This window comes from Suncus etruscus, chromosome 8, assembly GCF_024139225.1.
Source record: "Suncus etruscus isolate mSunEtr1 chromosome 8, mSunEtr1.pri.cur, whole genome shotgun sequence".
Taxonomy (NCBI): domain Eukaryota; kingdom Metazoa; phylum Chordata; class Mammalia; order Eulipotyphla; family Soricidae; genus Suncus; species Suncus etruscus.
The window spans coordinates 52,873,476-52,886,228 of NC_064855.1; the positions used below are offsets into that span (position 1 = coordinate 52,873,476).

The following is a 12,753-nucleotide window of genomic DNA, read 5'->3' on the forward strand; positions in this document are numbered from 1 at the left end:
TTTGTTTGACTCTTGGAAAGGGTTGTATTTTCCCAGTATCCTATCCCGGGGATTTTTTTTTTTTTTTTTTTTTTTTTGCTGGCGTGAAGGAGATGAGCATTTCTATCCATGAGTGTTAAGACACTCCATTCATGTGACACTTCGTATCCCGGCTTGGTTCGAACTGAGGGTTGAGGGATTTTCTGGTTTTCCAGCTCCCAGATCTAGCCAGATCTTGAAAGAAAGCTTCAAGAGATTTTAAATTACTAGATGGGGTAGGGGTGGGAGATAAAAGCTGCTTTAATGTCTTGGGGACCATACCCATTTAATTCTAATGGCTTGAATGATTGCATTTAATGCTTTCTTGCTTAGGTAGAATTCCTACATCCTTGGAGGGATCTGGTTGACTATGGGGACTAAGGAGACTAATGAATTTGTCTGTTTCTTCTTCAGAGATAGCAGCATCGGAGACTAAAGCTATGCAGCGTAGCAACTCCAAGAGTGGAGTTGTCCTGGCTCCAGTGTCCAGAGGTCCAGATGTTGGTCAGATGCTAAGTAGAGCTCAGCATGGCCAAGAACTGCCACAAAGAACAGTACTAGGCGTACTAACTGAGAATGGGCAGTATAGGAGAACCTATGGCCAGGTAACGGCAGAGGAGCTGTGGAAGACTGCTTGTTTAAAAAGAACCTCTCCGGGCCCGGAGAGATGGCACAGTGGTGTTTGCCTTGCAAGCAGCAGATCCAGGACCAAAGGTGGTTGGTTCGAATCCCGGTGTCCCATATGGTCCCCCGTGCCTGCCAGGAGCTATTTCTGAGCAGACAGCCAGGAGTAACCCCTGAGCACAGCCGGGTGTGGCCCAAAAACCAAAAAAAAAAAAAAAAAAAAAAAAAAAAAAAAAAGAACCTCTCCTATAGATTGTAGCGGGAATCTGTCCCACCCATTATAGTCCCCTGAGTCCTCTGTGATCCCTGAGCACAAAGCCAAGAGTAAGACATGAACACTGCTGGGTGTGACACCCAAAGAAATAAAACTAAAAAGATTGAAGGGATTTCCTATCCTAAGTGGGGGAGGAGGTATGTTTCTCTTGCTGCTTTGCTTAAAAACTCCCTTAAGTATTCCAACCCTGGAATCTGGACTTCAGATTCATTTCAACCTATATAGACACTTTGTTGGGTTCTCTTTCTGCTAGAAGTTGTGAATAATTTTTTATTTGCTTCCCCCCCCCCCCCCCGTCTCACAGAAATATATCTAGGAACTGTTTGGATTAAGTATGTGAAACTATTTACATACTTTCTCTCCTTAATCCTCCAAAACCTCCACTGCCCTCTTTGCCTTCAGCTAATAACTAGACACACCATTTTTCCTAAAATATTAGATACAACCAAAAAAGAATTTCTATATGAGTTTCACAAAGACTCAATACATTCTGTCATCCCCATTACCTATATGATTGGTAAATTCCATGCCTTATATGAACTGAATCCCTCACATTCCAGTAACTCTATCTGTTTTCCTCTAATGGGTTCAACCCCCAGTGATACATGTATTCATTCTTTTATATCTTAAACTTTACAGTGGGAGTGATCCCTGAGTCAGAGCCAGAAGAAGCCTAGTATGGTCCAAACAAACTAAAACAGAGAAATCAAAACCCACACTCTGCAGTGATTTGGCAAATAGTAATAATTCCTGGGAGTTTATTTCATTAAAATGTAAATACCATCAGAATAAGGATTTAGGATGTCAGATTTACTGATGAAGTCCAAATGTAGTATCCAGTCAGAGTTGTGTGCTGAGTAAATATTTTCATTCTTCCATTGCTCTCTCGATTCAATTCTTTATTTAACTGATTCATAATATTTAAAATAGCTTCTTATTTTCTTTCTTGTAATTTTTCACTAAATTTAGAAAGTTTTCATCTGGTTTTCACCTAACTTAATAACCATCTCTCTTTAACATCTTGATTTTTTTTCCTTCTATCTCTAGAAGTCAGAGTGACCGGGGCTTATTACTGGATCTGAATTTGCATTCTGAGCTATTCAAGAAGTTTAGCATTGATCTCATCTTTCTATTGCTTCTTTCATGAGTTTCTCTCTGCCTTGGATCTCTCAGTTCAAGTCAAGGCTCACATATTCATCAGTTTTGTTTCAATAGGTGTCTCATATTTGTGCAAAATTAAATATCTATTTAGCCCCAAATAATTTCTCCAATTTTTCTCATTTTAATAAATAGGTGGATATTCATGAAATGCCTAAATTTACTATTATTTAGTCCAATATTCTTGTTATCATCTTAAGCATTTATTTATTTAGGTTTTGGGGTCACACACAGAGGTGCTCAGGGGTTACTCAGGGATTGCTCAGAAATCACTCCTGGCAGGCTTGGTGGACCATATGAGATGCTGGGGAATAGAACCCGGGTCCATCTCGGAAGCCACGAGCAAGGCAAATGCCTTACCCGCTTTGCTATTGCTCCAGCCCCTATCCTTGTTATCTTTAACTCTTTTTTTTTAAATTTAAAACCCTACACTGAGAGGGTCTATATTTTAAATGTATAGAATCTTTTCATGTCTCATTCTTTTCTGATACTATCCTGGACCAAACACTTATTGTGTCTCATCTGTAAATTACAAGTATTTGTTATTTATTTTGAGGACACATCCAGCATACGTTTGGCTCTGTGCTCAGAGATTATTCTTGGTGGTGATTGTGGGATGTTTTGTGGTGATGGGGATTGAATTGGAGTCAGCTATATGCAAGGCAGTAACCTTAACAGTTATATTAACTCTCCAGTTACAGAACCCAAAGATTTTTAACTGCTAATCTACTCATCTCTTAACTTGTTCTCTATAACTATACACAGAGTTATTCTTTTAAGACAAATCATATCAGATCTCTCATTCCAGAAGTCTCTAGTGGATGCTTATCTTGGACTAGAAGATAATTATTAAATGATAATTAATGGCCTAATGGTAGACCTTCAACTACATCTGACTTCTTTATTCTTGCTGTTTTTATGTCTTGCAATACTTGCTCATTTTGCCATATAATTGTATATGTCTTGATGTGTCTGTAGGACATACTATAATCTATTAAGGCTTTTAACATTTCTTTTTCTGCCCAGAATTTTGTTTCTCTCTCTGTATGAATACTCTGTTACCTTTTTCATGTCTCTGCTCAATTCAGCTCTCTTTATTCAGGCTTTATCTGTACTTTCTTTTAAAAAATGGCAATGACTTACTCTTTTTCCCTTGTGTTTTTCTACTTTCAAACACTTACCACCATCTGACGTTTATGTTTTATTTTTTTATAGTCTTCCAACTAGAATACAAATTCCATAATGACAGTACTCTTTGAATGTTTTATTCAGTACTCACTAGAGTTGGCACATTGTAGATGTGCTATAAATATTTAATGAATGTATGTTTCCATCCATACTATCTATCTATCTATCTATCTATCTATCTATCTATCTATCTATCTATCTATCTATCTATCTATCTATCTATCTATCTATCTATCTATCTATCTATTCATCCATCCATGTTGCCAAAGTCAAAGTTGATAGTAAGTTCGACTCCTGGTTATTTAGTTATAGTTCTTTGGGATTTTAACTCTATATTCTTTATAGTATATTTTTTGGAGGGGGAACACCCAACAGCACTCTTGGGTTACTCCTGGCTCTATGCTTAGAAATCTCTCCTGGCAAGCTTGGGAGACTGGGATACTGGGGATCGAACCCAGGTCCATTCTGGGTTGTCCAAATGCAAGGCAAATGTCCTACCACTATGCTGTCACTCTGGCCCCTTCTGATAGTATCTTATTACTACCACAAAGAATTTTTTCTTATATTTAATATACACAGATTAGAGGGGATATACTACAAAGTAGATTCAACCATAAACACTAAGATTAATAAGAATTCTAATACAATATTAATGTAGTTGTTAGACCTAATATTTGCATAATGGTAATTCAGACTCTTAAAGCCAATTCACAGGCTATATAGTTCAGCAAACCCTAGAGGCTCAATTATGTCTTATCATTATGTGCTTGTTCTATTGAAGGGAACACACATACACACACACACACATACATATACACACACAGAGTTTTCACTGTTAAAACTATGGTACAAAGGAAATAGATGATAGAGAGATTTCCACAGGGTAATTTCGTTATACAAATTTCGTCATACAAAATGATTCTATAAGTGGGGACCAGAGCGATAGCACAGTGGTAGGGTGTTTACCTTGCATGCTGCCAACCCAGGATGGATCCTGGTTCAGTTCCTGGCATCCCATATGGTATCCTGAGTCTGCCAGGAGCCATTTCTGAGCACACAGCCAGGAGTAACCCCTGAGCACTGCTGGGTGTGACCACAAAAACCAAAAAACAACAAAATGATTCTGTAAGAATCTAGTAGTAAAAATTCCTAGTCATTATATATCTAAATAACTGATTATAAAGTAATAAGTTTTTAAGGGTCCTCTGCTTAAAATTTAACTATTTAAGGTACTACTATAGGAGCTCAATAGCCCAGTGTCAAGAGCTTTTCCAGGTTATGATATCCTAAAATTCTACAAGCGTGAAAACATAAAACCCAACTTGTAATATCATCCCCCTACACATACAGATCACACAGAGAGTTTCTATTTCATTTTGGAAGAATAGTAAAGTGTTTTTTATAGTGTTAAAATATACAAGTGGATGATGACAAATATTAGGTACCACTATTCCTCAAAATATCAACCAAAGACAAAAATAAATGAGAAGTTATACTTTAAGAGCTTCCTTTTCTTGAAATTATTATAAGCAAAGATAAGTTAATTCAATATTCTTTTCATTATTCTAGTCTACTCCATGAGAAGTTATACTTTAAGAGCTTTCTTTTCTTGAAATTAAGTATTATAAGCAAAGATAAGTTAATTCAATATTCTTTTCATTATCCTAGTCTACTCTATACAGTCACATAGATTTATGTTTGCCAGTGTGGTCTCTGGCGTTTTCTCTTAACATGAAACTTAATCTTTTTCTAGGGAATCGCAACAATCAGGTGTTTCTCTGGACCAGAAAATATCTTCCCTCCAGCTAACAAGAAGATGCTCTCTGACTGTGTGGTCCATGTGCCAGCCAAGCGGGGATTTGACATTTATATGGATGAGTCTGAACAGGTGGAAAGAGGCAACTGCATAAGGAAAGAAGGGATGGCCTTTGAGGATGTGTATGAAGTAGACACAAATACACTCAAGTCAGATCTCCACTTCTTGTTGGATTTTAGCACAGGTAATCTGACTTCCCTATGGGTGATTCTGCAACATATTCATAATTGACTCTGGTATACAATTATAAATAACTTTTTAGAAAAAACATAACATGATGATAATTTTTACAATCACCTATGGGGAGTTTTTGGATGGATTAAGTTTTCAAATGAGATGTCTTATATGATCATATTTAACTTCTGCAGTTTCCCCTATGCTGGTAGATTCATTGCTCCATTCCCAGTGTGAATATGCATCAGATATTGGTACAAATATAATAAATGTGACTGAATATGCTGAAGAAATTCATCAGTACCTTCGAGAGGCTGAAGTGAGTTTTTCCAGTTTTTCCTATTTTTAGGCCCTCAAGTTCTTAATATAAAGGTAGTTCTAAACTTTTGACCATAACCACTAGTGAATCACCTTCCAAGACATGCCAATAAAAGTATAGCCATGAAAAATAATAGTTGATGGGTGAGTGGCAATTTCAGAAGTTATTTGTGTATGACTCAAGGTTCCTTCTTCCCTCCTTTGCTACTTGATCGCATTACAGAATGGCATAATTTCAAGAAATATTTATTCCTTATCACAAAATATTTATTTTTTTATTTTCTCTTAATATCTGTTCTTGGCATTTTTGAAGATAGCAAGTATATTTTGGAGTGATCTTTCTGATCAGAATCTGGGAAAAATGGGTCAAGAAGTGTAGGATAGAATGGGAAATTTAGTGGTAAACTTAATGTAGTACATAGGTGTGGATTTATAATGGCATATACCTAAATGTATTTACAATGTTTTAATGCAATATTTCTTCAGTAAATATTACAATCTCAATAACCACAACTCTTTCCTCAAACAGGTAAGATACATGCCTAAATTACACTATATGCAGAAACAACCAGACATCACAGAAGGCATGAGAACAATCCTAGTGGATTGGCTAGTTGAAGTGGGTGAAGAGTATAAACTTCAAGCTGAGACCCTTTACCTCGCTGTGAACTTTCTGGACAGGTTTCTTTCATGCATGTCTGTTTTGAGAGGGAAATTGCAACTTGTAGGAACTGCAGCTATCCTTCTGGCATCGTAAGTGTTCTTTCAGTTGAAATACATAAGAAATTGCAGCCTGTCAAAATACTTGATTTTCTTTTCCATTTATTGAAGAAATGGGAGTGCTTGGTAATTAAAACTTATTCATGCTTTCTTTGGTATTTTTCTCTTTTTTAGTATTTGCAGAGAAACTGAATCCTACCACATGTTCACTCTTCAGTTCAGAATTTACCATTTATAGCAGCAAGTCTAATATGACTAAGGCAACTGTTAGCTCAAACACAGTATTTCGCTGAACTGTTTTGCAGTGTGTTTCTTTGGCTGTATTCTAATATGAGTAAAGGTTCTTTAAAAGATACTTTGGTCATATAAAAATGATCTTAATGTTTCAGAATGGGTAGGGCACCTGCCTTGTATGTGACCAACCTGGTTTAATTCTTGACACTCCATGTGGTTTCCTATGCACCACTAGGATTATACATGAGCAACAAGCTAGGAATAAGCCTTGAACACTGGCAGTAGTGCCAACTCCCCCACACCCCAATCTAGCTTCAAATACAGTTTACATATTTGCTATGAATAAAGTATTTTAGTTGGTTACTATCAGTCATTCATCAGTTTCAAATTGTTTGACAAAAGGCATGGTTTGTGTCTGAACTTCCTTTAGTCAAGTGATCTCTTAGTATCTAGTAATTTTCTTTTTATTTCCCTGGTCTCAAGCAATCTAGTTTTGAAACTGGAGAAATAATGCAGTGGATAGAGTACTTGCCTAGCAAGCAGCCAACTAGGGTAAATAGAAAAACTAACAAAAAACGTTCAGTTATTAATGTTTGAAATCCTGCCAGATATCTCCTACAGAAAGTAGAAACAAAAAAGAAAATTGTTAGTGGTAGTGAAATTATATGCTTACCTTTCTCTTTTATATGTAAAATCAGTTTTTGACATAATAGATAAAGCTAAACATATATTTTAAACATTTTAAAGTCTAATAAATTTTTACTACTGTGTTCAACCTAACATTGCTTTTTTGTAGAGATGGGTTGAAGGCTGTAGAAAGAATTAAGAGAAATTAACCTGTGTATTTATCATTCAGCATCATATAGTTTTTTTGTTTGTTTGTTTTTGTTTTTGTGCAACAGTGGCGGCGCTCAGGGTTTACTCCAAGCTCTTTGCTCAGAAATCACTCTGGTAGGCATGGGGGACCATAGAGGATGCTGGGATTTGAATACGGGGTCAGCTACTTGCAAGGCAAATGCCCTACTGCTGTGCTATCTCTCCAGCCCTCAGAATCATAGTGTATCGGAGATCAAAACTTAAAGTCTCCATTTTGGAATGATTTCTTTTAACATGACTAGCAGTAACTACAATATATTCTTGTATTTCTTACATTTCCTTTTCTGGAAACAAGGCCATAATATTTTTATGATCCTATGTGATATTTAAGTGGTATTTAAGATATTAAAGAAATGAAGTATACAAAGCCATGGATGGAAGAGGCATGTTATGGCAAGAAAGCCACGATTTCAAAGTGTAATTCTCTTTCATAGGAAATATGAAGAGATATATCCACCCGAAGTAGATGAATTTGTCTACATCACTAAAGATACTTACACAAAACGACAACTGTTAAGAATGGAACAACTGCTTTTGAAAGTTTTAACTTTTGATCTGACAGTACCAACCATCAATCAATTTCTTCTTCAGTACTTAAGGAAGCAAGGAGTGTGTGTCAGAACTGAGAATATGGCCAAGGTATGCCCCTTGATTTCCAGGAATATAAGTGCCAAGGAGGGTAAAAAGAATCCTTTCCTAATCACTCTCATTCTTAGTTTTCCTTCCTTCCTCCCTCCCTCCCTTCCATCCTTCCTTCCTTCCTGTCTTCCTCCCTTATTATTGGTTGTATTTGGCAGACATAGGTTGTCCAGTCAACTAATTAAATTTAAGCTTGGAAACTTTTGCCTTTTGGATATTATAGACCAGAAATAAGCTATTATGTCTTATAGTATGGGAACAATATATAGTTTAATTGAACTCTAATCTTACCCTAATATAATATATAATAAAGCATTATGTCAGATAAGTTCTTTCAGGCACTATTTTACCTTCTTATCTGGATGCATCTGCTAAATAAATTAATAATTTAATGTAATTTTATTTTAGCCTTTGACTTAAGGCTCTATTCTCATTCGAAAGCCTATATATTTACATATATATGTATATATAGTTAGTTATAGGTAGTAATATAGATATAATTAGTTATGATATAGATAACTAAAATACATAGATAGCTAATTATATTTATAGTATATATCTATATAGATACAGATATATACATACAGTGTGAATAGCCAAAATATTTCTGAAATTTATTTATTAAAACATAAATATTATTCTCATAATAATGGGAATCCAAGTTACTGAATCAGTGAATAATTTTGATTATTTATCACTAGATGCAGTTTGGGTACAAATAAAATAAAAGTTGTTCCTTTAGCATGTCTAGGTTTACTTGTCACCCAAGTCAATTTTATAACTCCAATGAGGTTTTGTCTCTTGTGCTTAGTATGTTGCAGAATTGAGTCTACTTGAAGCTGATCCATTCTTGAAATACCTTCCTTCATTGACAGCTGCAGCAGCATATTGCCTGGCCAATTATACTGTGAACAAACACTTCTGGGTAAAAGTTTAACTAGGTTCTAGATGAAATTGAACATGTGTCTGAAATCTGCTCTAATCCCTTAAGTTTTAGAGTGGGCTTTTCTGTATATTTTATATATTTTGTATATTTCTGTATATTTTGTATATTTTGAAGGCTTTTCCATTTCTGTATAATGAGGAATCCATTGTCTTGCCAGAAGACAACATGCTACCAAGTATTGAAGGTTAGCTTTTATCTCGAAAGCTTTAATTTGTATGGAGGATTGTGGAAAGTCAAGAGATAGAATTGGCATGCTTATTTAGCAGAAGCAGAAGCTCAAGTTGTTTGAATGACAGTGCCTACAGTCACAGTCCACAAGAAGGGTCCCTGTCATGTTAGCTCAGGCCACTCCAAGCAAAAACAAATGACTTTTGTCCTCCCATGTAAAATAACCTGGGTCCAGTTAGGATGACCAGATTGATGTACCAGGCTTTCAATGAAATAGACAGTTATAATTGCCTCTTGACAGTACCAAGACCAAACAGTTGTATGATCACTAAGTAGTAAGCTAGACACAGAGGAGACCACTTACTCTAGCAGCCCCTGGGGATGAGGGTGGGGGATATGAGATGCAAGATGAGAACGGAGGTGGAGGGAGGACAAATTTGGTGATGGAAATTCCCCTGATTCAATGTTAATATGTACCTAAAATATTACTGTGAAAGATATGTAAGCCACTATGATTAAAATAAAAATCATATATGTATAAAAAAAGAATTGCCTCTTGATCTGAAAAGGCAACAAGATTGTAAATAGTTCCTTAGATTCAGAATTTTTGAGGGAAAGGGGAGGGGGGAACCAGAAGCTTGGGCCACAGCCAGCAGTGCTTAGGGATTTCTATTGGCAACTTGCTCAAGGATCACTCCTGAAGATACTTGGGATCAGATACAGTGCCAAAGATCAAACCAGGGTTGGCTGTATGCAAGGCAAGCGTCTTACTATATCTCAAGCCCTAGATTTGTTTTTGAAGGATAGATTTTATGTTATAAAGAATGATTTTTATCACATTAATTTTCTAGATTACTTTATTATGCTTCTGACTAAAAATCTTTCATAGCCTGTATAGACTGCTCAGTTAAAGAGAGATTATTTAGACCCATAATAATTCTGCTCATGAGGGGACAGGTAAGTAAAGTGCCCATAAATTGAACATTATAAATGGAATTGAGCAAATTTAGAATTTGGTTCATCTTAGTATTTTGTTTCTAAAATTTCTAACAGGGGTATATAGGTTTTTATTTGAGATGAGTGTGAAGACTTAGTGATTGTCTTTATTTCATAGTTTTCAGATTTTTAGTATCTTTTGATATTATGTCATTTTTTTCTCTTTTGTCTTCATTAGCCGGAACCCCTTGCTGCATTTACTGGCTATACATTAAAAGAAATTGCACCTTGCCTGAGTGATTTACATAAAGCATGCCTTGATAACCCACACCGGCCTCAGAAAGCAATTAGGGAGAAATATAAATCTTCAAAGTAAGTCCTAGAAATTTTCTTGTCCAGACCTTTTCTGTTTGTTTGTTTGTTTTTGTCTTGAGGCCACACTTAGTGACCATCAGAGATTACTCCCTGCTCTGTGCTTAGAAATTACTCCTGGCTGGCTCAGAGGGAGCACATAGGATGCTGGGGGTTGAACCCAGATCAGCTTTGTGCAAGGCAAACACCCTACTTGCTGTGCTATCACTCTGGCCCCTACATTCACTTTTTAAAGTTATAACAGGTTGTGGGATTGTCAGAATTAAAAAGAGAGCAACTGTATTTCTGGCACTAAACTGGAAAGTAAGGTTTCCTCTGATATCATGAAAATCAGTATGGAGAAACTGAGATTCTAATCGTGAGTTTGTAGTAACTAGTCAACTAGCTTTCTTCATTATCCCATTGAAACTACTTGGATGTTTTATGTAATTTTACAAAAATGAAATCCTTAGCTTGGCATAACTTGCTTTGTGTTTCATTTTAGGTACATGCATGTGTCTCTCATGGAACCACCTGCCATTCTTCCTCTACAATAAATGTCACAACTGAAGCACTTTCATAACAGACCCTCAGATCAACAGAGATGGTCTTAATTTTTATGGGTGTCTGTAGTTTAGGTCTATTAATAGTGCTACAAGATAAGTAAGACATTATAAATGTAAATGTATTTAAATTTTCTTAGCCTTTAGTAGCTTGTAATATAATTTAATATTTTTTAAAAGAATAAACAACTTCTCTTATGACCACGTGTTAGGCTTATTTGCTCATTAGCATGATTGACACATTTGCCTGAAATTCTAGTTGAATTTTATAAATGCCATCTCTATTTCAAGAGTCCCCCTAAGTTGGTTTTATAAATCTGGCATGTGAGTGGGATTGAGTGTTCTGAGGAATCTAAGTATTTTCATGTTTGGTAAATGACTATCCTGAGATTTCCTAAGACCTCTTTTTTTTGGCTCTTCAATTAGATGAAGATGCCAGAAATCTGCCAGGCTTACACAGATACTAAAGGAACATAAACAAGTGCTCTCTTCTGACTTTCTTCTAAAACACTAAGGCAGCAATGACAGAGGGTTGAAGACTAAATTATTCAAGTACCTCAAGTATTGATTTATATTTGACTTTTATCTCTGCAAATAATGCTATTTGTAAAGGGTTATAATAACTATGTCAATATTCAGTTTTTATTTTGTTGCCTGTCAAGCACATATCAAATCTCAGAAGATGCAGTAGAAGCCAAACAAAACGTAACTACAAGGTGGGATTTAGGAACAAGTAGGCTTACTCCTGATGTTTTTCAGGAGATCTGCTAGATTAAAAAAAAAAGTGAGGCTATAGTTTACTACACATTTGTACATAGTTCTTTTTCAATAGCTCTCTCATGAAAGATACACATAGAGACTTTTTTGGGGGGGGCACACCTGGTGATGCTCAGGGGTAACTCCTGCAATGCGCTCAGAAATCACTCCTGGCTTGAAGGACCACATGGGATACTGGGAATCAAACCCAGGTTTGTCCTTTCGTGCAAGGCAAACACCCTACCACTGCTCTATCGCTCCATCCTCAAGACATTTTTTTTTAAGGAAAAAAAAAATCCAAAACCAACCAAACAAACAAAATGCCTATGTGGTGACACTAGAGGTAAGCTGTTTGCCTTGCCAGCGCTAGCCTAGGACAGACGCAGTTTGCCCCATATGGTTCCCCAAGCCAGGAGCGACTTCTGAGCACATAGCCAGGAGTAACCCCTTAGCGTCACCGGGTGTGGCCCCAAAACCAAACAACAACAACAACAACAACAACAACAAAAACAGTGGGTCAGAGAGCTAGAACAGTGGTAAGGTATTTGCCTTTTTTGTGGCTGGCCTGGGTGTGGCCCAAAAAACAAAAAAACCCAGTCGGGCGTTTCCCTTGCTGGGTGTGGCCCAAAAAGAAAAATATGAGAGAGAGAGAGAGAGAGAGAGAGACAGAGAGAGAGAGAGAGAGGAGAGAGAGAGAGAGAGGAGAGAGAGAGAGAAAGAGGAGAGAGAGGAAGAGGAGAGAGAGAGAGGTAGAGATTAGTAGAGAGAGAGAGGAAGAGGAGAGAGAGGTAGAGATTAGTAGAGAGAGATTAGGAGAGAGAGAGAGAGAGAGAGAGAGAGAGAGAGAGAGAGAGAGAGAGAGAGAGAGAGAGATTAGTAGGCCCCTAGGCATAGGAAGCCTCTGTGGCTCTTTGGCTCAGACTTGTACATAGTAGGGAGTGCACCAATGACTGGGAATCGAGATCTCTCTGTTATTTCTGTTGCTCCAGGAAGC

The 12,753-nt window shown here is 36.7% G+C and overlaps 1 protein-coding gene across 1 annotated transcript; it reads left to right on the plus strand.

Moving 5' to 3' along the window:
- The first annotated feature begins 452 nt into the window (after positions 1-452).
- On the plus strand, positions 453-10,997 carry CCNA1 (cyclin A1). Its single transcript, XM_049778852.1, has 8 exons — positions 453-623; positions 5,016-5,262; positions 5,447-5,571; positions 6,100-6,323; positions 7,835-8,039; positions 8,851-8,964; positions 10,328-10,461; positions 10,946-10,997. Exons 1-8 carry the CDS (start codon positions 459-461, stop codon positions 10,995-10,997), a joined length of 1,266 nt encoding a protein of 421 aa, XP_049634809.1. The 5' UTR covers positions 453-458.
- The last annotated feature ends 1,756 nt before the right edge of the window (positions 10,998-12,753 follow it).

Coding starts and splice junctions, on each gene's coding strand:
- CCNA1 (XM_049778852.1), top strand. CDS start 459: ATGCAGCGTAGCAACTCCAAGAGTGGAGTTGTCCTGGCTCCAGTGTCC. Junction 5,263..5,446: donor CTTGTTGGATTTTAGCACAG/GTAATCTGACTT, acceptor TAACTTCTGCAG/TTTCCCCTATGCTGGTAGAT. Junction 5,572..6,099: donor AGTACCTTCGAGAGGCTGAA/GTGAGTTTTTCC, acceptor TTCCTCAAACAG/GTAAGATACATGCCTAAATT.